Consider the following 18,050-nt stretch of genomic DNA (forward strand, 5'->3'; position numbering starts at 1 on the left):
TATAATATGGTGCGTATGTGTGGTTTATAATATGGTGGGTATGTGTGGTTTATAATATGGTGTGTATGTGTGGTAATAATATGGTGGTTATGTGTGGTTAATAATATGGTGCGTATGTGTGGTTTATAATATGGTGCGTATGTGTGGTTTATAATATGGTGGTTATGTGTGGTTTATAATATGGTGGGTAGGTGTGGTTTATAATATGGTGCGTATGTGTGGTTTATAATATGGTGGTTATGCAAATACGTTATATAACACAGGGAATGCAAATGCATCGAAAAGCGGTCGACGAGCGACTCTCTCACACCACCCCTGGTCAATCTTTTCTAGCACGGCAGCGACAAGTGTCGAGCGCTCGACGTGCACACCCGGGCTCTGTACAAAGGTATCACGTCATGTTTGTTGTGTTTGCATGACATTTAGTTTTCTTGTTTTGCATGCAGCTACCTCACAACTGCATAATGATGTCATAATCATCGACAAAGAAGATCTCGTAACTAATCAAGCGTAACAGTCATATTTTATTTCTATGTTTTGTTGTCAATTTATGTTCGCATGTTTTATTTTCGCTCGACCAGGAAAGAAATCGACTCACAACGCCACCATGTGACAGAAACTCTTGCCAGTTGGACGTACATGTGATGTCATACACGTGATTGTGATGTCATACTCCGTTATTTTCAGTTTTAAACTTCCGAATTATAATTGCTGCCAAAACTACAGGGAGGAAATGGAAACTCTTTTGTCTCACGTCTCATTCATTGTATGATGACGTCATCGAGTAGTGACGTCACTAAGAAACACAGAAATCATCTATTTATTCTCTATGCAGTTGCATGTTTGTTGAACATTATGACGTAACAATGTTTGGTATGACGTGTTGTGAAGCTTGCATTCCAGTATTTTCACATTATTCGAAATATTTTGTTTAAATTATTTCGTCCCCAGAGATGTTCGTTTCACCCCGCCCACACGAGGAAACAATACGTACATAACCTGGTGGTGATAAGGACAATCTTGTAAATAATTTGTATAAAATATATGTCCATCGTATTTTATTGCTTGGTACAAATTTTAACAAACTTATATTTTTCATCAAATTACAAGATAGAGGTGAAAATATTTTTGTTTATTTTAATTTATGACGTAGCTGGTCGGTCTTTGGTCTCATCCGTTTTAGAAAAAAGATTTTGAAACGTTTGAGATGCGAAATAAAAATGAAGTCGAAACATTTTGTGATTTTTGTAGAAGCGGCGTTTAATATTTGCCGGCAGTTTAAAGGGAAGTCGTTTTATGTGGAGTTTGTTTTAATCGAATATAATTAATTGATCAGTTAAGCTTTAAATAACTTGTTTGAATTTAGATTTGGTATTTTATTTTGAAATGGCTTCTGAATTTTACCTTCGTTATTATGTGGGCCATAAGGGAAAGTTTGGGCACGAGTTTTTGGAGTTTGAATTTCGACCAGACGGTAAGTTGTTGTTGTTTGTGTTGGATGGAAATAATGGTGTCATTTCACAGGAAAGTTGCGATATGCAAATAATTCAAATTATAAGAACGACACGATGATTCGAAAGGAAGCTTACGTCCACAAAGCTGTGTTAGAGGAATTAAAACGTGTCATCGATGATTCCGAGATAATGAAAGAGGATGACACCTTGTGGCCAACACCAGATCGTGTTGGACGACAGGTTTGTTATGCATGAGTGGTAGTAATAATTCATAATTGATACGAAGAACTATTTAAACATAAATTGCTTGTTTGTTTTGAGCGCTTTCTTCCAATTAAATTTAAATATGTTTTAAACCGTAAGCGTGTTTTACCAATCGTTTTGTCGCTATATTTTGTCTTGTCTTTTTACATATTTCTATATTCTTGCTGCTGTTCCTACATTTTGTTTTCAATGTTATCGTAGAAACAAAAGTTTTGATAATAATAATATGTGGAGTTTTAACAATGAACATTATTTAATAGGAATTGGAAATAGTTTTGGGCAAAGATCATATTTCATTCACAACGTCAAAGATTGGATCGCTCGTTGACGTTACAGATTGTAAAGATTCCGACGGACTGCGATGTTTTTATTATCTCGTGCAGGTAGTAATTTTAATTATTCGATACAAACAGTTTGTAAATATTTGTGTACAGGATCTTAAATGTATGGTCTTCTCTCTCATTGGGCTGCATTTCAAGATCAAACCAATCTGAAGATTGAAATAAATTTGGAGGAAACCTCAAAAACTGGAGACAAGCAATCTGAGACAATGATATCCACGCTTTTATATTTGTGTATTCTGTGTCGTGTGAAATAAACCAGAAGTTTATAAATATCGTGGTAATGGAATACCAAGTAATTCTATGTATGTTAATATGTTGAAATAAGTTGTGTGCTATAAATATGATGTGCGTATGTATTGTATCAGGCAGTTCACATTAATACAAGGTTGGTGAAGCCAGAGTCGTACAAACACCGAGTAGTCCAACTGCCGTCTATGTGTGTCCAAAATAGAGCAAAAGTGGTGACTTTGACAATGGGTTTAAACGAACTTGTTAAGTTTTGTTTGTGTTCTCCTTTTGTGGGAAGGTGTAAAACAGCTTCTATTTACCTTACCAAACATTTTATAGAAAAAATGTATAAATTTAGCCGCATTAAATGACTAAAATGTCGCAAATCAACCGCTTCTAATTCTAATTTTTGACTTTTTTTGACACAGAAAACAAACAACACATGTTTTTTACATTTTCAACCTTTAAATTTGTTTTTAGGCACAAGTTTTTCTGTAATTTACCGAAAAACATACATTTTCCCTATACCTACTGTGTTATTTTGGACCCAAATTGCCGTTCAATTTGTGTTTTACGTAACAATGGGTTGGACTGCTCGGTATTTCTATGGCTCTGGGTGAAGCGTGGTGATAGTTGCGCGTAGTTTAAAATGAGTCGTGCGCAATCGTGTGTGTGCGCAGCTTTTAGCGACATCGCTTTTACGCATGTGTAATCATAATAATAATAATCCAACCTTGCGTCTGTCTGATTTTAATAAAAGCGTGGTCATAATATTTCGTCCAACCTTACACATTGCCTTTTTTCTTTTAATATTCGAGACTTCAAGTTTTGTGACGAAACAATCAATAGTGTCAGGGCAAGAAGAAGGTTTGGTCTCTCACCTGTCAACGCGAGAGAAAAAGGAAGAAGGCAAATATATTTAGGGGACGATGCGCGTTTGTAGTTGAAATTCGTCAGGGAATGTTTTATGAAGTATTAATAGAACAGACGATTAATTATTAAGGTTTCGTATTTGATTGACGTTAATAAAATAACTTGTATTCCGTAGTTCGTTATTAGTTTAATATTTATATTTAAGTTGTTTAACATGGAGACGACTATGGGCGGGAAACAGAAAATGCCCAAGATTGCCAAAGTCAACAATAAAGCTCCGGCTCCAATCCAAATAACAGCTGAACAACTTTTAAGGGAAGCGAAAGAGCGTCAACTTGAAAATGTCCCGCCACCCCCCAAGCGTAAGATAACTGACCCACAGGAACTTGAGGAATATAAATTAAGGAAACGAAAGTTTTATGAAGATGCTTTGCGTAAAAATCGGGCGTCGATTCAAAACTGGATTCGATACGCCGCGTTTGAGGATAATATGAAAGAAATTCAACGAGCTCGCTCGGTGTATGAGCGTGGCATCGACGTTGCGCATAGGAACATCCCATTGTGGCTGAAATACGCAGAGATGGAAATGAGGAATCGACAAATTAATCACGCACGGAATATTTGGGATCGTGCGGTGACCATTCTTCCACGAGCGAACCAACTTTGGTACAAATACGTTTACATGGAAGAGATGCTTGGCAATGTGGCTGGGTGTCGACAGGTGTTCGAACGATGGATGGAATGGGAACCCGATGAGCAAGCATGGCAATCTTACATCAACTTCGAGTTAAGATATAAAGAAATTGAGCGTGCTCGACAAATATATGAAAGATTTGTTTACATTCATCCTGATGTTAAGAATTGGATCAAATACGGGAAGTTTGAGGAAAAGTTCGGGTACGTCGTGAAGTCGAGGTCGGTGTTTGAACGAGGGGTTGAGTTTTATGGGGATGACCACTTGGAGGCGACGTTGTTCGTCGGGTTCGCAAAGTTTGAAGAACGACAAAAAGAATACGAACGTGCTCGAGTTATTTATAAATATGCGATCGACAGAATTGATAAAGTTCTTGCTGAGGATTTATTCAAAGCTTACACGATATTTGAGAAGAAGTTTGGAAATCGTTCGGGCATTGAGAATGTGATCGTGAACAAACGTAAGTTCCAGTATGAGGAAGAAGTGAAATCGAACCCTCATAATTATGATGCGTGGTTTGACTACTTAAGGTTGGCTGAGGAAGACGGGAGCGAGGAATCAACGAGAGAAGTTTACGAACGAGCCATCGCTAATATACCCCCTGTGTGTGAGAAGAGAAGATGGAAACGATATATTTATCTGTGGATTAATTATGCGTTGTACGAGGAATTGGAAGCAAAAGACATGGATCGTGCACGTCAAGTTTATTCATCGTGTCTTGATGTCATCCCACATAAGAAATTCACTTTCGCCAAAGTTTGGATTATGTTCGCACATTTCGAAATCCGTCAAAACAATTTGCTCGCTGCGCGGAAGATACTAGGTGTGTCAATCGGTAAATGTCCGAAAGATAAATTGTTTCGGAATTATATCGAACTAGAGCTCCAACTGCGTGAGTTCGACCGATGCCGAATGCTGTACGAGAAATTCCTCGAGTTCGGACCTGATAATTGCTCAACTTGGTGGCGTTTCGCTGAGTTGGAGTCGTTGCTGGGCGACACAGATCGTGCTCGAGCGATTTACGAGATCGCGGTCGCTCAACCACGACTCGACATGCCGGAGGTTTTATGGAAATCTTATATCGACTTCGAGTTGGATCAAGACGAGAGAATCCGAGCGAGGAAATTGTTCGAACGTTTGTTGGAACGAACGCAGCATATCAAAGTCTGGATGAGTTTTGCTGCGTTCGAGGCAACGCAGGAGACACCTGATGGCAATGAACGTGCAAGGGCGATTTATAAACAAGCAAACTCAAAGTTACAAACCTCAGGCTCGAAGGAAGAAAGGTTGGTTTTGTTAGAAGCTTGGAAGGTTTTCGAAGAAAAACGTGGAAATGTGGACCAACAGTCATGTGTTGGGAGGTTGTGGCCGAAACGTGTCAAGAAGAGGAAGAAGGTGACAACGACGACGGGGGTTGACGCGGGGTGGGAGGAATATTACGATTATATTTTCCCTGAAGAAGAACAAGAACAGCCAAACCTTAAACTACTTGCGATGGCTAAACAATGGAAGACAAGCAAAAACGATGAGTCATCGAGTGATGAGTCATCAGAAGAGGGGGATTCCCCTGAATCATAGTTGTGTTTGAACTTTATTTGACCTTTGTGTAATGTACAGTTGATGACGTTTGTAATTAATTAACTCGATATTCGTCTGCAGAATCAGTTTAAGTTTATTTTGAAATGGGAAAATGTTTCCAAAGTTTATTTTGTTTAATTTTGATGCTGGATGTTTGTTGGTGCGTGAAGGTGGTTGGTATTCGTGACGGTAAGTTCGAAACGCATGTTCCACTTCATAGTGCTAACCAACTTTTATCCCAAGAATCTGTGGCGAGCGTCATAACGGGAGGGGTTGTCACTTTGCATGCCGAGTCAACTTTTAATCTTCGGTTGTTCGGAGATAATTTCACCGAATCATCATCAATCAAGTTTACCGATGAGTCAGCGGAATATGGGAGGTCATGTGACGATCTTGCGATGTCCGGAAAATATTCCGTTCACACGAGGTCCTCGTACTCGGCCATTGTCACGGCAAACATCGACTCCATTGTTCCAAACAATGGGTCATTGTTCTACCTTTGTTTACGCTCAGATGGTGGCTACATCCACCAGGGGGCAGACAAGTGGTTAACAATATTATTGAAACCCCCGGTGGTGCCGGCCGCAAAAAGTTTGCTACCACTCCCATTACAGGTATGCTGTATATAATGGGTAAACGTCTGTCGTTTTGTCACTATATATTCTGTATAACTATTCTTCAATCCCCACCACCATAAACCCCACAATCCTCAGATCACTATCATCGCCGTTCTTCTATTAATGTCGGGGTTATTCTCGGGTTTAAACCTGGGGTTGATGTCGCTTGATCCAATGGATTTACAAATCGTGATGAAGTCGGGGACAAAGTCCGAGCGACGATACGCATCGCTTATTTACCCTGTAAGGAAGAAAGGCAATTTCCTCCTTTGTACTTTACTACTTGGGAACGTTCTTGTTAATAATACGCTAACCATATTGCTTGGAGATTTAACATCTGGTGTTATGGCTGTTATTGGTTCAACTGCAGGTTGGTGTAATGTCATAATGTGTGTTTATGATGTCATAACTAACCATTATTACAGGTATTGTTGTATTTGGTGAGATTGTTCCCCAAGCGTTATGTTCAAGATATGGACTCCATGTTGGAGCTTACACGATCTGGTTGACCAAGATATTTATGGTGTTGACGTTTATATTATCGTATCCCATAAGTAAGATACTTGACTTTATTCTGGGGAAGGAAATCGGGACGATTTATAACCGAGTAAAGTTGCTGGAGATGTTGAAGGTAAACAATGGTTGATTGTTATCGTTGGGTAATTAATAATGATGTCATAGTTGACGGATCCATACAACGACTTAGCGAAAGACGAAGTAAATATCATCCAGGGGGCGCTAGAGTTGCGTTCGAAGACGGTTGAAGACGTAATGACTCCGATCGCTGATTGTTTCATGATTGATATCAAGTCAACACTCGATTTCCAGGTAGTTTAATTATATAAAATGAATAATTATTTTAAATAAATAAAAAAAAGGGTTTTAAATAAATACAACTACTAATTGTTATAATTTGTTGAATAAAGAAACCATTAATATTTTTATTTTAGACGATGCGTGAAATAATGTCGACGGGTTACACAAGAATCCCAGTATTTGACGTTGAACGAACGAATATTACGTCGATATTATTCGTTAAAGATCTCGCATTTGTTGACCCGGATGACTGCATGCCGCTACGTACCGTGTGCAAATTCTACCAACACCCTCTCAACTTTGTGTTTAACGATATAACGCTCGATAAACTACTCGATGAATTTAAAACAGGTGGGTCTGCCTACACTGGAGGCAACGAGATGGCAATGCAAGCCAACACTGGGGTTTACTCAACTGCATTAATCAGTAATCAATAAAACTATTCGTTCTGTTTAATTAAGAGACGACGAGGCAATTTTAAGCAAAATATATAAATAAGTGTAAACAGTTTGTTTGGATTTTGTTTGTTACATATTTTGTAGCAGATTTGACTGAGAGGGTCGAGTGTCAAAAACTTCATATTTAGTAAACTTCGTAATGTATGTTCTGGATATTCCCCTTCAGGTACTTTCCACATGGCGATCGTTCATCGGGTTAACAACGAGGGACCGGGAGATCCTTATTATGAGGTCATAGGTATCATAACAATGGAAGATGTAATCGAAGAAATTATAAAATCGGAGATAATCGATGAAACTGATGTTTATAGTAAGTTGTGTGTTCGTTAATGTTTTGCAAATCATAAACTTTAAAACTTTACAGCTGACAACAAAACCAAGAAGTTAAACGTGATGCGACAAGCCATTCCTGTCGATTTGTCACTTTTCTCCGAGTCCGGTGGCGACAAGAAACCCCGGGTTTCCCCCCAACTAACCCTCGCTGCGTTGAGGTTCCTACGGGCTGAGGTTGAGCCGTTTAAAATAATCTCGGAAAAAGTTTTGCTTCGTTTGTTGAAACAAGATGTTGTTGTTGTGTTGAAACTTGAAGAACACGACAATAATCGCGACAAACTTTTAATTTATCAACAGAATGTTGCGTCCGATTATTTTGTTCTCGTGCTTGAGGTAAGATGGCTGCGTGTATTGTGATGTCATTGATACATTATGATGTCACAGGGTCAAGTAAAGGTCAAAGTTGGCAAGGAAAATTTGGAGTTCGACAGCGGTCCGTTTACTTATTACGGAACAATGGCCCTAATGCCCGCTGCCGATGTTTCGACGACTTCTATCGGGAAGAAATCGCATCGAAATAATTGTAATTATGACATCATGTGGCTGATTATGGCTTTTATGGCATCACTTTCACAGCATTGTCCTCGTCACAATTATCTCCGGAGACAGAAACCCCGTCGACACCCGACCTTACGAGGATGACTCAGCACTTTGTGCCCGACTATGCACTTATTGCAACAACTGATGTCAAGTTTATAAAGGTAAGGTTTTATAATATTTCTATGTGTTTACTTTAGAATATTTCTATGTGTTTACTTTATAATATTTCTATGTGTTTACTTTATAATATTTCTATGTGTTTACTTTATAATATTTCTATGTGTTTACTTTATAATATTTCTATGTGTTTACCCTGTAATACTTTTATTTGTTTAACTTATAATATTTCCATGACCACCAGGTGTCTCGCAAACAATACTTGAACGCGATACGAGCGACACGCATGGCCGAGGACAGCCAATCAGAAGCAGCGACTGAAACCCAACCACCCGTGACCGAAGTACCGAGGTAAGATGGGACACTGTGAATGTAGGGTAAGATGGGACACTGTGAATGTAGGGTAAGATGCGGCACTGTAAATGTGGGGTAAGATGGGACACTGTGGATGTGGGGTGAGATGGGACACCGTGATTGTGGGGTAATATGGGACAATGTGATTGTGGGGTGAGACGGGACGCCGTGAATGTAGGGTAAGATGCGACACTGTAAATGTGGGGTAAGATGGGACACTGTGAATGTGGGGTGAGATGGGACACCGTGATTGTGGGGTAATATGGGACAATGTGATTGTGGGGTGAGACGGGACGCCGTGAATGTGGGGTGAGATGGGACACTGTGGGTGTGTGGGGAGATGGGACGCTGTAAAGGTGAGGTAAAACGGGAAAACGTAAATGCGGGGTAAGATGGGACACTGCGAATGAGGGGTAAAATGGGACGCCGTGAATGTGGGGTGAGATGGGACGCTGTAAATGCCATCTTGTAAGCTTTGTCATATTTATTTACTTGACAGCAGCAACACATGCAGTAAATTTGAGGTTTGTTTCCATAGTTTTGAGGAAGTGAGGCAAGATGAGACAGGCTTCAGGGGGCGATTTCAAGCCAAATATTTCGCTCGTATTTTAGAAAGCAGAAGCAAAAGTTTATGAGTAAGGTTTATAAGATTTCTATGTTGAATATGCACCTCAAATTGCACAATCTGCCGTAGCAATTGTTTATGGGATGAAATATCGTACCGGTATAATGCATGTATTAACCCCATGTGGAATTTTATAGATTTTTGCAAAACTATTGTTCCAGTTTGGAAGTTGCATCGAAAAACAATAACAACGAACACAACAACGATGAGGACGATGGGAGTTGTTTGTCCCAAAGTCACCCTGACCTCGCGCGCCAACGTGCCCCGTACTTACAAAGTAAAAGCGTGTCGTCTGGTCACTTGATGGCGATTGCAGCAAAATATGCGAACGTTGCGGGTGATCGAGTTCATCACGGTTCATTGATTATGGCCGTGAACTCTCCGCGACCCCTCGATGAAAACCTTGAAACTCAAAGTTTAAAATCAAACCCGGGAGCTTCTAATGAAAGAACTAACCTCCTTAAACAATGAACCATTGTTATATAAACAATGACCTTTATTACACGCACTTCAATTTTATTTCTTACTAAAAATATATATTTTTGGATCCAGATTTTTTATTTCTGGTCCCCAATCATAAATTAATTTCTTTTGTAGTTTGGCTCCAATAAGTGGCGTTTTTGTTTCGTGTATTTTTGTTGTGGTTTTAAATAAAAATGTATTTATGTACCTTATGCGCGCTCGAATAATTGGTATTTTAATTTTTACCTCCCCAACGTTTCTTTGCTCTGTTGCTCCACCTGTTGGTAGAGATTGTTTCGAAAGTTATCCGCTAGGTTTACTCAAGAGTAATAACGTTTAGCGCCATCAAGAATATATTTTCCCACTTAGCTTGTCCGCGTGGTGGCAGTGTGGGGCCATCTGGTAGAATTGTTTGGTTAAAACATTTTTGTCGCAAACCAAAGTTGGTTCTGCGTGCATGGTTGTTTTTAACTTTATCTAAAATATTGCGATTTAATTTTCATAGATAGATTTGTTTAAGATATTGTGGTCTCACCGTAAGTTAGTGCGCCTTGTAACCACTTGGCACTACTTAGCAATCATCACAAACCCTCGTGTTAATTGTTCAAACAATAGTTAAACTTACAAGAGTGATTTGAACGATGGGATAAAATGTCGGATGTTGGAGTAACCCTGTCTGCAGAGAAAACTACAAGCCCTACGACGGTGGATTTTGTTGGCGGTAAAACTTATGTTATGTAAAATTTGAGTATTTATCTGTTTGATTACAATTAACAAAGATTAAATTAGTTTAAGATATAGTCGTTAAAACACGCTATGGGTAAAAACTACTTGAGTAAAAGTGTCAAATAAAAGCTTGGCTGCTAAACCGAATTATTTTATATCAATTTATAGTTTGAAATATTTAATGAAATATCTTGCAGTTGTTGTAGACGACAATACTTTTGTTGTTCTTCGAACGATTGTTCTTTTGTTTCTTCTCGTTTTATCGCTGATTGGAAATTCTTTAGTTGTTTTATCGGTCGCACAAAGTCGCAACAATCGACACAATCCATTCAATGCTTTTATATTAAGTTTGGCATCTTATGGTTTGTTGGAATGCGCGCTCACGATATCTTTAGCAACAGGTAACAATATAATTGTAGTTGTTGATGAAGTATCTTGTGTATACTGTGGTGGTTGTGTAAAACAAAGTAACTTTCACACCCCTCGTTCAGAAGTAACTTTCACACCCCTCGTTCAGAAGTAACTTTCACACCCCCCTTTAGAAGTAACTTTCACACCCCCCTTCAAAAGTAACTTTCACACCCCCTGTTCAAAAGTAACTTTCACACCCCCTGTTCAAAAGTAACTTTCACACCCCGTTCAGAAGTAACTTTCACACCCCTGTTCAAAAGTAACTTTCGCACCCCCGTTCAAAAGTAACTTTCACACCCCTGTTCAAAAGTAACTTTCACACCCCCGTTCAAAAGTAACTTTCACACCCCCGTTCAAAAGTAACTTTCACACCCCTGTTCAAAAGTAACTTTCACACCCCCTGTTCAAAAGTAACTTTCACCCCCATCCTCCAGGTTTTTCAATCGAAGAAACTTGGAACTTTGGGGATTTCCTCACGGGGTTTAACGCCTCGTTTGTTCAACTACAAAACACTGGGATATTTTTAACGATTTCCGCGATGGCTATTGACAGGTGATTGTTAGGGTTAGTTGGGGATAATAATTATTTTGTGGTCGTGGTTAGCGTACTCATCTCCAGCTAAAGGCTTGCTGCTACCATTGTGGGCGTATGTGTCTTTGGGCAAGACACTTACCGAAATGCTCCAACCCAGTGGTCACTAATGGGTTGTCCAAATTATCGGCCATACATAAAAACATGTGTGGTAACAAGTGTCGTTGCCCTGTTAGCCCAGGATAAATAAGTCACCAACATATTTATCATTAAATTTGGACATAGTCTGTGTTATGAATAGAATCATTAAGTAACCAACACATATCTATCGTTGTAGATTCCTCGCCGTAACGCGACTCACAAAGTACCACACGCACTCTAGTGTCCACCATGCAAACTACGCTGTGCTTTACACTTGGATACAATCGTTTATTTTTGCGCTTCCCTTGTTGTTCCAAAACCGGATGTTGGGGGTAACGGCTCGTCCGTTTGTGGAAAGGTGTTTGTGTGGTTTGGTTGAAGGAACTTCCGTTGCGTTTGTGTAAGTTAATTATTGCTGGTTGTAACATACACAATATATGCAGTGGGGTGACATGGTACGCAAAGTATTTTGGTTTATATTTTTTACTTTAGAGGTTGATAGAACAACCAACAGTAGGTGGTTAAACATATTTAGTCATATTTTAAATAAAACAATAAATGTGGAAACCAAATTAGTTCCCCCTCATGCACGATGTTTAAACTTTTGTTTATGACATCACAGAGTGTTATTGTTGATCCTTTGTTTCATCATTCCATTGTTGATAACAATTGTTTTTCTTCATCTCGTAAACAAACGAGCAAAATACGAACGGAAACGAATCCGAACGTCGAGTACACCGCATTATACAGTATATTGTTTGCAGGTAACATTATTATGATGTCATAATCTTCCGAACAATTTATCATAAATATGTTTTTACTTGTGTAGTAGTGTTATACCAACTCTTGGGTGTTTAAGCATATTTTCCTATGTAATAACTTTATGATGTCACAATATTAATTATTAGGTCATAATAATAATTATGATGTCACAGGAGTCGATGTTATTGAAAGAAGCTCGTTCTGCGAAGTTTGTTTCGTTGCTATTGTTTCTTTTCATGGCGTTTAAAGCTCCGTATGTCATCCTGGATACTCTGACCCAACTAAATGTAGGCGGGGCTTTTTACCCGGCCAACAACTCTACGATTAAGGTGGACGGGTCGAAGTTTTATTTCCAAACCGTGTTATCCTGGATGATGTTCTGTTTTTCCTCGTTGTACCCGGTCGTTACTTTCATTTATTTCAAGGAATATTGGAAAAGAATTAAAAACTGGATTCTGTGTTCAAATGCTACAAGCATAATTAATAATGGTGAGCCATTGTTGTGAATAATCAACTTTGTTCGAGGACAATGGGTGAACAATCGAAGCGTGAATGACCATTGTTACACCCATTGTTTGCGTTTCAACAATGCTATTATGTTCACATTCATTCAAACATTGGGAGTTGTGATGTAATAAATACGTTTGTTTAGGTCACTTACGATCGAACCCACGCCATAGAAGAAGGCAACGCCGGAGGTTGAACGAAAATAAACGAAAGAAAATGTTGGTTGTTTATTTTAATTGTTTGTTTGTTTAAATTAAAGTTTTATTTTTTATAGAAATCCTAAATCTTCGATCAAACACGCCACAGCCCCCTCTAGTGTCTCGTCGAACATTCCAAGCGAGAAAGTAACGATAAACGGGACATCTAGTGGCGATAACGTGTTGTTCCGAGTTCCGGTGCTTTACGCAGCAACCGACGGACTTCATCTCGTAGCCTCCGGGAAAAAGTAAAATAAATCTTTGTATTTCTTGCGTTTATTTGTGTAACGACATTTTAACGTCTTACAAACATTTTTCTTTCATCCCGATAAACGACCTGAACATTGAAACATCGCTTCGCAAATAAATGCCAGGAAATGTTTTACAAACCAGGAAATAATATTAAATTGTTCCTTAGCAACAACAACAACAACTCACCAACCCAGTTGCCGACTGGTGCGAGTGAGCCCCACCAAGTGGTAGACGAGGTCGAAGATGTTCGTCCTTCATCCGTGGTCGATAAGCGTGTCGATGTTCGTTGTTCAAGAGATTGTTTACGTGATGATGTCATCGATGATGATGTCATATACATCACATCAGACTTTGATGAAGACGAAACAGAATCTGAGTTAAACAATTCAACGAACAGTCGAACGTTAATTTGGCCGCATCGTCACTCTAGTGACACCATGTGGAACTCTTTTGTGTCGCGGTTCAGCGAGGGTGACCCAGGGATTCCCCCTGATGAGGGGATTTCCCACCCCCACACCCCAACCCCCGATGATGTCACAAACCAACTAACCGTAACGAATGATTGTGATGTCAGAGGTAGCCATGGGAACAAAATTCACCCAAATATTTCACGACCTTTTGTAAATGACTCGCTCGAAGACGCACATAAAGATATCGTTGCGACAACGAAACATAAAAGTTCCCGATCAAAGATTTCACCGTTCGGACAACAGCATGCAACTTGATGCTACCTATCTTGCAACACATGTGTTTTTACCTATCAATGTTTACACGGCCATGAAGTTCATTTTAATCATATTTCGTGCGAGCCATTTGTTGAAAATGTTTTTATTGCAAATCTCTTACACGCTGGTTCATATAAATATAAATTTCTATTTAAAAATATTTTGGCCGCACGTGTCGCGGTTGGATCAACACGCTATGTGACGTCACAGAGGGTGCTTGTTTTGCAACACGTGAGATGGCGAGCACCGTGGTTGTTGACGTCACTGATGATGTCACAATAGGATCCAAGAAAAGAGTTTCGAATTTACCAGACGAGCCTCCTTTTATTTGTCCGACAGAAAGTTGTCGAAAAGAATTCGAGTCAAAGATTCGACTCCAGCGACATTTTCGAAATCACCGGGAAAAGAAACACGTGTGCTCGTATTGTGGGTATAAGTTTCTATATTTGAAAGATAAGAGAATACATGAACGTATGCATACAGGTGAAAGACCTTATGTTTGCCAAGTTTGTAGCAAAGCTTTTATCCAGAAATGTACTTTACATAATCATTTAATAACTCATAACAAGACAGTAAAAGATGAAATTTGTGAAATTTGTGGAAGAGCTTATTTTTATAAGAAAAGTTTGGCCCAACACATTAAGGACAAACATTCAACATCGAGTGTGTTCGCGTGCCCGCATTGTGAGTTCAAACATAAAAATTTTAATGTTTGTAATGATCATATTAATAATTGTTCGGCACTCAAAGATGACAATGTTAAAAACTCTGAAGAAATTCCGTTGGAAACAACAATGAGCCAAACATGGAAATGTGATTTTTGTGGTTCGCTGTTCGGAGATTTAGAGACGTATAACAACCACATGGTGGAGCTACACCAGGAAAACCAAGAGTTAAAAAACTTTGTTTGTGGACTTTGTCTTCAATGTTTGCGTGGCGAAGATGCCGTGAAACAACATATGTTAAATAACCATCAAATATGTTTGACTGAAGTACCAGACGTTGAAAATAATTAAGTTACTGTGTTTTTGTTTTGTTAACAAATATTATGTTTTAGACAGAATGAGGTTTAGGTTTTGTGGCGGATTAGATTGCCCTGATTGGGTTTTGGCAGAAATTAACACCTTAGCTCGACTAACTTCCGTTAAAATGAAACTTCTCGTTTCACAAGTCTTGAAATCCATGAACGAAGGAAAACTGGATTTTGAAAAAGTTGAAAAAATAACTTTGGATGCGAAGCTTGGGGTTGGGGGGGTGAAGGCCAGTGTTGCGGGGTTGGAATTTATTTTATCGAGCGCAACAAAACATGATATTGGTTGGGAAACACTGCTTGATGAGTTGCAACAGCTTGGATTGCCGAAGGAACACTCTGTGGCGTTATGTAAGTCGTTCGAGCGTAACGTGGAAAGTTTACGAGAAAAGTTTTTGGAGAGAAGTTTGCGGCGAAGTGGTCGGGTTGTCGGAGTGGATTGGAAGATTAACCCTGGGGTCGGGGGGTCAAGGGTCGTCGATGTTCGGGTGTCGATGGGGTCAGGGGTCGTTAGCTTTGCTGTGGAAGAATCAAAGTTGAAACAATTACTCGACGAGCTCAAGCAAGTCCAAACCCAGATTGAACAAATTGAAATCTAAATCATTATTTTGTGCAATATGTTTATTATTATTCATTATATTTTATTAATTGTTTATTTAGATGGTAAGACTTAAACATAGATATTATTTAGTTAACATTATATTTGATGATGATTGTCTCGGCCACCGAATTGGGCACAAAGTTTTGTACGACGCCATTAATTCCCTGCTTGAAGATTTCTATGGTGATAATGGTGTGGCTTGCATTCAATCAAATCTCAGCGTGAAATATTTGAACATTTACACGAATTTAATTTTGATTCGAGTTCGGCGGCAATTTCATAAAATGTTGGGATCAGTGTTGCCATTTATAAAGTCGGTAAAATGTGACTTGCTTGGAAAGGATAAGAAACTTGGGAGGATTGTTGATTGTTTGGTCAACACCGTACATGTGAGCGGGACGATCAGGTCGGCACAAAAATTCATCATTAAGTTCAACAAAAAGAAAATTGAAATTATTTTACAACGTTGCGAAAATGAAGCTCTTGCAAACAAAATACGAAAATCAGTATTTGACAAAGGGACTAAAATTATTTGATGTTTGTGTTTTATTGTTGATTTTTTATAATTCTTGTTTTATTAAACTTTAGAAATTATTTTAAAATGTCTGAATTATGTTTTCCACGGGGCAAGCCAACGACAACAACACAAAAACGTAAATTTCAAGATAATGGAAACGAAAACTTATTTACTGAGGTAATATGTTGTTTCTATGTTGGCAGTGTTAATATATTGTTTTTATGTTGACAGTATTATTGTAATATTTCTATGTTTTCTAACAGAATCGTTTTAAAACTTCCGAAAAAAAAGATAAAAAAATTCGGAAAAAAGAAAAAGATTTTGAGGAGGATATTGAAGAAGAAATTGTTAAAAAACAAAACGTAGAAGTTTTGCAATTTAAGGTAAAAAGTAAAATATAAAGTTTAAAATAAAAAAACGAAGAAATATTTTTGCAGAAAGTTGAAGTTGGAATGTTGTTTGTGGGGTGTGTAAAAGACATTTACGAACTTGAACTGGTCATGTGTCTACCTGATCATTTGATAGGTGATTATGACATCATTATCTACTATGACATCATCATGTTATGACATTATTATTTATATCTCAGGTTACGTAAAAGCAACGAGAATATCCCGAACATTCAGCGAAAAGTTGGAGAAAACTTTGTATTGTGATGAAACGGTTGGTATTATGACATCATCATAAACTGTTTGTAACAAATATATTTACAGACGACTCCTTTGAACGAAATATTTAAAGTTGGGGAGTTGTTGGTATGTTCGGTGGCAAGTGTCAATCCCGTCACAAAAAGTTTACAACTCTCTATCGACCCCCAGTGTGTTAACGCAAGTAAGTTTGTTGTTGATTATGACATCATACATATTGATTATGACATCATTGTTAATAGATCTTAATTTCACTGCCCTCCACCCCGGGATGTTCGTCGCCGCTTCCGTTAAATCAAAAGAAGATCACGGTTTCCAGCTCGATATTGGAAAAGATGGGACATCGGGGTTTTTGCCGCTTAAATATAAAGGTGGGATTGTAATAAACAACCTATATGATGTAATAATGGTTGCTTGTAGATCCCGAGACACATCTACCAACAGGGGGGGTTATACGCTGTGTCATCGTCGAGGTGAAAAATGGCGGAAAAATTTTAATTCTTTCAAATGAGAAGAAGAAAATGAACAAAACTTTGGTAAGATTTCTATGAAATATAATTTAACACAGGGAATTCCTCGTTTTGTGCAAAGTCAAAAATGCTGAATCGCCCGATACTGCTGACGGCGAGTCGGCGATCTCCGTAAGTTGCCATAGCAACAGGTTGACCCAAAGTTTCAGACTTTTCGATCAACTCCTTTAAGTACCATCCCCCGCTACTATACATAGATATTCTGTAAACATAGAAGTTTTTAATTTATAAAACAAACGAACAAACCGCACCTTTGGTTGCCGTAATCACAAATAATTATATTTCCGCAACAATCGGTTTGGACACCTAGTGGTGACCTCAGTTCCCCCCGTCGAGCGCCAAAGTTTCCGAACTTGTTGAGATACTTTCCGTGTTTGTCGAACACTTTCACGCAGTTGTTACGATTGTCGCTAATGAGTATCTGTTGTTGTGATGTCAAAAACATTCATTGTTATCATATATGATGTCATAAACATTCATTGTTATCATATATGATGTCATAAACACCTGGTTTCTATGATTCATTGTTACGTAATAAGGTTTGTTGAATTTGTTATTTCCATGATTATCAAGACGGGTTATAAGATTTCCATGTTTTGTGTGAATCGGAACTTCGTTGGTTGCGATGTCCGGTGATGATGAATCTATGATGTCATAATATAGAGTGGTGACATCACAATACATGACATCACAATACCTCTCCATACAATCAACAA

The 18,050-nt window shown here is 38.5% G+C and overlaps 9 protein-coding genes across 11 annotated transcripts in view; all 9 read left to right on the forward strand.

Moving 5' to 3' along the window:
* Positions 1-1,232, forward strand: part of LOC100176517 (protein Hook homolog 3) — a gene marked incomplete in the record, with an annotated part of 6,565 nt that extends 5,333 nt beyond the window's left edge. Inside the window, 2 exon segments of the mRNA XM_026838528.1 lie at positions 264-388; positions 447-1,232. Of these exon segments, the coding sequence (XP_026694329.1) occupies positions 264-388; positions 447-465 (144 nt within the window).
* Positions 1,233-1,258: 26 nt separating this feature from the next.
* LOC100184300 (protein mago nashi homolog) lies at positions 1,259-2,332 on the forward strand. Its single transcript, XM_002125780.4, has 4 exons — positions 1,259-1,474; positions 1,525-1,694; positions 1,979-2,101; positions 2,153-2,332. The coding sequence occupies exons 1-4, from the start codon at positions 1,387-1,389 to the stop codon at positions 2,210-2,212; spliced, it is 441 nt and encodes a 146-aa protein (XP_002125816.1). The 5' UTR covers positions 1,259-1,386; the 3' UTR covers positions 2,213-2,332.
* Positions 2,333-3,312: 980 nt separating this feature from the next.
* Positions 3,313-5,516, forward strand: LOC100181928 (crooked neck-like protein 1). Its single transcript, XM_002125917.4, has one exon. The coding sequence runs from the start codon at positions 3,378-3,380 to the stop codon at positions 5,433-5,435; it is 2,058 nt and encodes a 685-aa protein (XP_002125953.1). The 5' UTR covers positions 3,313-3,377; the 3' UTR covers positions 5,436-5,516.
* Positions 5,483-10,246, forward strand: LOC100179607 (metal transporter CNNM4). 3 transcript variants are annotated; one of them, XM_026838527.1, is made up of 12 exons: positions 5,483-5,624; positions 5,679-6,049; positions 6,149-6,422; positions 6,478-6,683; positions 6,734-6,880; positions 7,003-7,219; positions 7,493-7,636; positions 7,691-7,992; positions 8,044-8,182; positions 8,236-8,360; positions 8,561-8,667; positions 9,433-10,246. In XM_026838527.1, exons 1-12 carry the CDS (start codon positions 5,540-5,542, stop codon positions 9,764-9,766), a joined length of 2,451 nt encoding a protein of 816 aa, XP_026694328.1. In that variant the 5' UTR covers positions 5,483-5,539; the 3' UTR covers positions 9,767-10,246. The 3 variants fall into 3 exon arrangements, with proteins under 3 accessions (XP_026694328.1, XP_009861982.1, XP_018671169.1); XM_009863680.3 differs by having other exon boundaries at positions 9,457-10,011; XM_018815624.2 differs by lacking the exon at positions 9,433-10,246 and adding an exon at positions 9,209-9,418.
* Positions 10,247-10,255: 9 nt separating this feature from the next.
* Positions 10,256-15,067, forward strand: LOC100177262 (histamine H2 receptor). Its single transcript, XM_002125949.4, has 9 exons — positions 10,256-10,478; positions 10,681-10,884; positions 11,329-11,446; positions 11,763-11,966; positions 12,189-12,330; positions 12,502-12,817; positions 12,981-13,053; positions 13,110-13,280; positions 13,451-15,067. The coding sequence occupies exons 1-9, from the start codon at positions 10,409-10,411 to the stop codon at positions 14,007-14,009; spliced, it is 1,857 nt and encodes a 618-aa protein (XP_002125985.1). The 5' UTR covers positions 10,256-10,408; the 3' UTR covers positions 14,010-15,067.
* Positions 14,220-15,067, forward strand: LOC101243161 (zinc finger protein 317-like). The gene has a single exon (XM_004227087.4). The coding sequence runs from the start codon at positions 14,246-14,248 to the stop codon at positions 15,023-15,025; it is 780 nt and encodes a 259-aa protein (XP_004227135.1). The 5' UTR covers positions 14,220-14,245; the 3' UTR covers positions 15,026-15,067.
* Positions 15,042-16,082, forward strand: LOC100187497 (COMM domain-containing protein 4-like). Its single transcript, XM_009863672.3, has one exon. It carries the CDS (start codon positions 15,072-15,074, stop codon positions 15,636-15,638), a length of 567 nt encoding a protein of 188 aa, XP_009861974.1. The 5' UTR covers positions 15,042-15,071; the 3' UTR covers positions 15,639-16,082.
* LOC113475078 (ribonuclease P/MRP protein subunit POP5-like) lies at positions 15,700-16,176 on the forward strand. Its single transcript, XM_026838523.1, has one exon. It carries the CDS (start codon positions 15,700-15,702, stop codon positions 16,174-16,176), a length of 477 nt encoding a protein of 158 aa, XP_026694324.1.
* Positions 16,177-16,220: 44 nt separating this feature from the next.
* Positions 16,221-17,368, forward strand: LOC108950287 (protein RRP5 homolog). The gene is made up of 7 exons (XM_018815625.2): positions 16,221-16,334; positions 16,421-16,540; positions 16,595-16,682; positions 16,747-16,820; positions 16,871-16,988; positions 17,047-17,175; positions 17,225-17,368. Exons 1-7 carry the CDS (start codon positions 16,242-16,244, stop codon positions 17,353-17,355), a joined length of 753 nt encoding a protein of 250 aa, XP_018671170.1. The 5' UTR covers positions 16,221-16,241; the 3' UTR covers positions 17,356-17,368.
* The last annotated feature ends 682 nt before the right edge of the window (positions 17,369-18,050 follow it).

Source organism: Ciona intestinalis, unplaced genomic scaffold, assembly GCF_000224145.3.
Source record: "Ciona intestinalis unplaced genomic scaffold, KH HT000096.1, whole genome shotgun sequence".
NCBI classification, from domain to species: Eukaryota; Metazoa; Chordata; class Ascidiacea; order Phlebobranchia; family Cionidae; genus Ciona; species Ciona intestinalis.

What these genes read in the sequence shown, in the direction of transcription:
- LOC100177262 (XM_002125949.4), top strand. Translation starts at nt 10,409, where the DNA reads ATGTCGGATGTTGGAGTAACCCTGTCTGCAGAGAAAACTACAAGCCCT. An exon ending in CACGATATCTTTAGCAACAG is followed by an intron (nt 10,885 to 11,328) that starts GTAACAATATAA and finishes CCCATCCTCCAG; the next exon opens with GTTTTTCAATCGAAGAAACT. An exon ending in GAAAATAAACGAAAGAAAAT is followed by an intron (nt 13,054 to 13,109) that starts GTTGGTTGTTTA and finishes TATTTTTTATAG; the next exon opens with AAATCCTAAATCTTCGATCA.
- LOC100181928 (XM_002125917.4), top strand. Translation starts at nt 3,378, where the DNA reads ATGGAGACGACTATGGGCGGGAAACAGAAAATGCCCAAGATTGCCAAA.
- LOC101243161 (XM_004227087.4), top strand. Translation starts at nt 14,246, where the DNA reads ATGGCGAGCACCGTGGTTGTTGACGTCACTGATGATGTCACAATAGGA.
- LOC113475078 (XM_026838523.1), top strand. Translation starts at nt 15,700, where the DNA reads ATGGTAAGACTTAAACATAGATATTATTTAGTTAACATTATATTTGAT.
- LOC100187497 (XM_009863672.3), top strand. Translation starts at nt 15,072, where the DNA reads ATGAGGTTTAGGTTTTGTGGCGGATTAGATTGCCCTGATTGGGTTTTG.
- LOC100184300 (XM_002125780.4), top strand. Translation starts at nt 1,387, where the DNA reads ATGGCTTCTGAATTTTACCTTCGTTATTATGTGGGCCATAAGGGAAAG. An exon ending in CAGATCGTGTTGGACGACAG is followed by an intron (nt 1,695 to 1,978) that starts GTTTGTTATGCA and finishes ATTATTTAATAG; the next exon opens with GAATTGGAAATAGTTTTGGG. An exon ending in GTTTTTATTATCTCGTGCAG is followed by an intron (nt 2,102 to 2,152) that starts GTAGTAATTTTA and finishes ATTTGTGTACAG; the next exon opens with GATCTTAAATGTATGGTCTT.
- LOC100179607 (XM_026838527.1), top strand. Translation starts at nt 5,540, where the DNA reads ATGGGAAAATGTTTCCAAAGTTTATTTTGTTTAATTTTGATGCTGGAT. An exon ending in GGTGGTTGGTATTCGTGACG is followed by an intron (nt 5,625 to 5,678) that starts GTAAGTTCGAAA and finishes TTTTATCCCAAG; the next exon opens with AATCTGTGGCGAGCGTCATA. An exon ending in AGTCAACACTCGATTTCCAG is followed by an intron (nt 6,881 to 7,002) that starts GTAGTTTAATTA and finishes TTTTTATTTTAG; the next exon opens with ACGATGCGTGAAATAATGTC.
- LOC108950287 (XM_018815625.2), top strand. Translation starts at nt 16,242, where the DNA reads ATGTCTGAATTATGTTTTCCACGGGGCAAGCCAACGACAACAACACAA. An exon ending in CCCCCAGTGTGTTAACGCAA is followed by an intron (nt 16,989 to 17,046) that starts GTAAGTTTGTTG and finishes CATTGTTAATAG; the next exon opens with ATCTTAATTTCACTGCCCTC. An exon ending in TTTGCCGCTTAAATATAAAG is followed by an intron (nt 17,176 to 17,224) that starts GTGGGATTGTAA and finishes GGTTGCTTGTAG; the next exon opens with ATCCCGAGACACATCTACCA.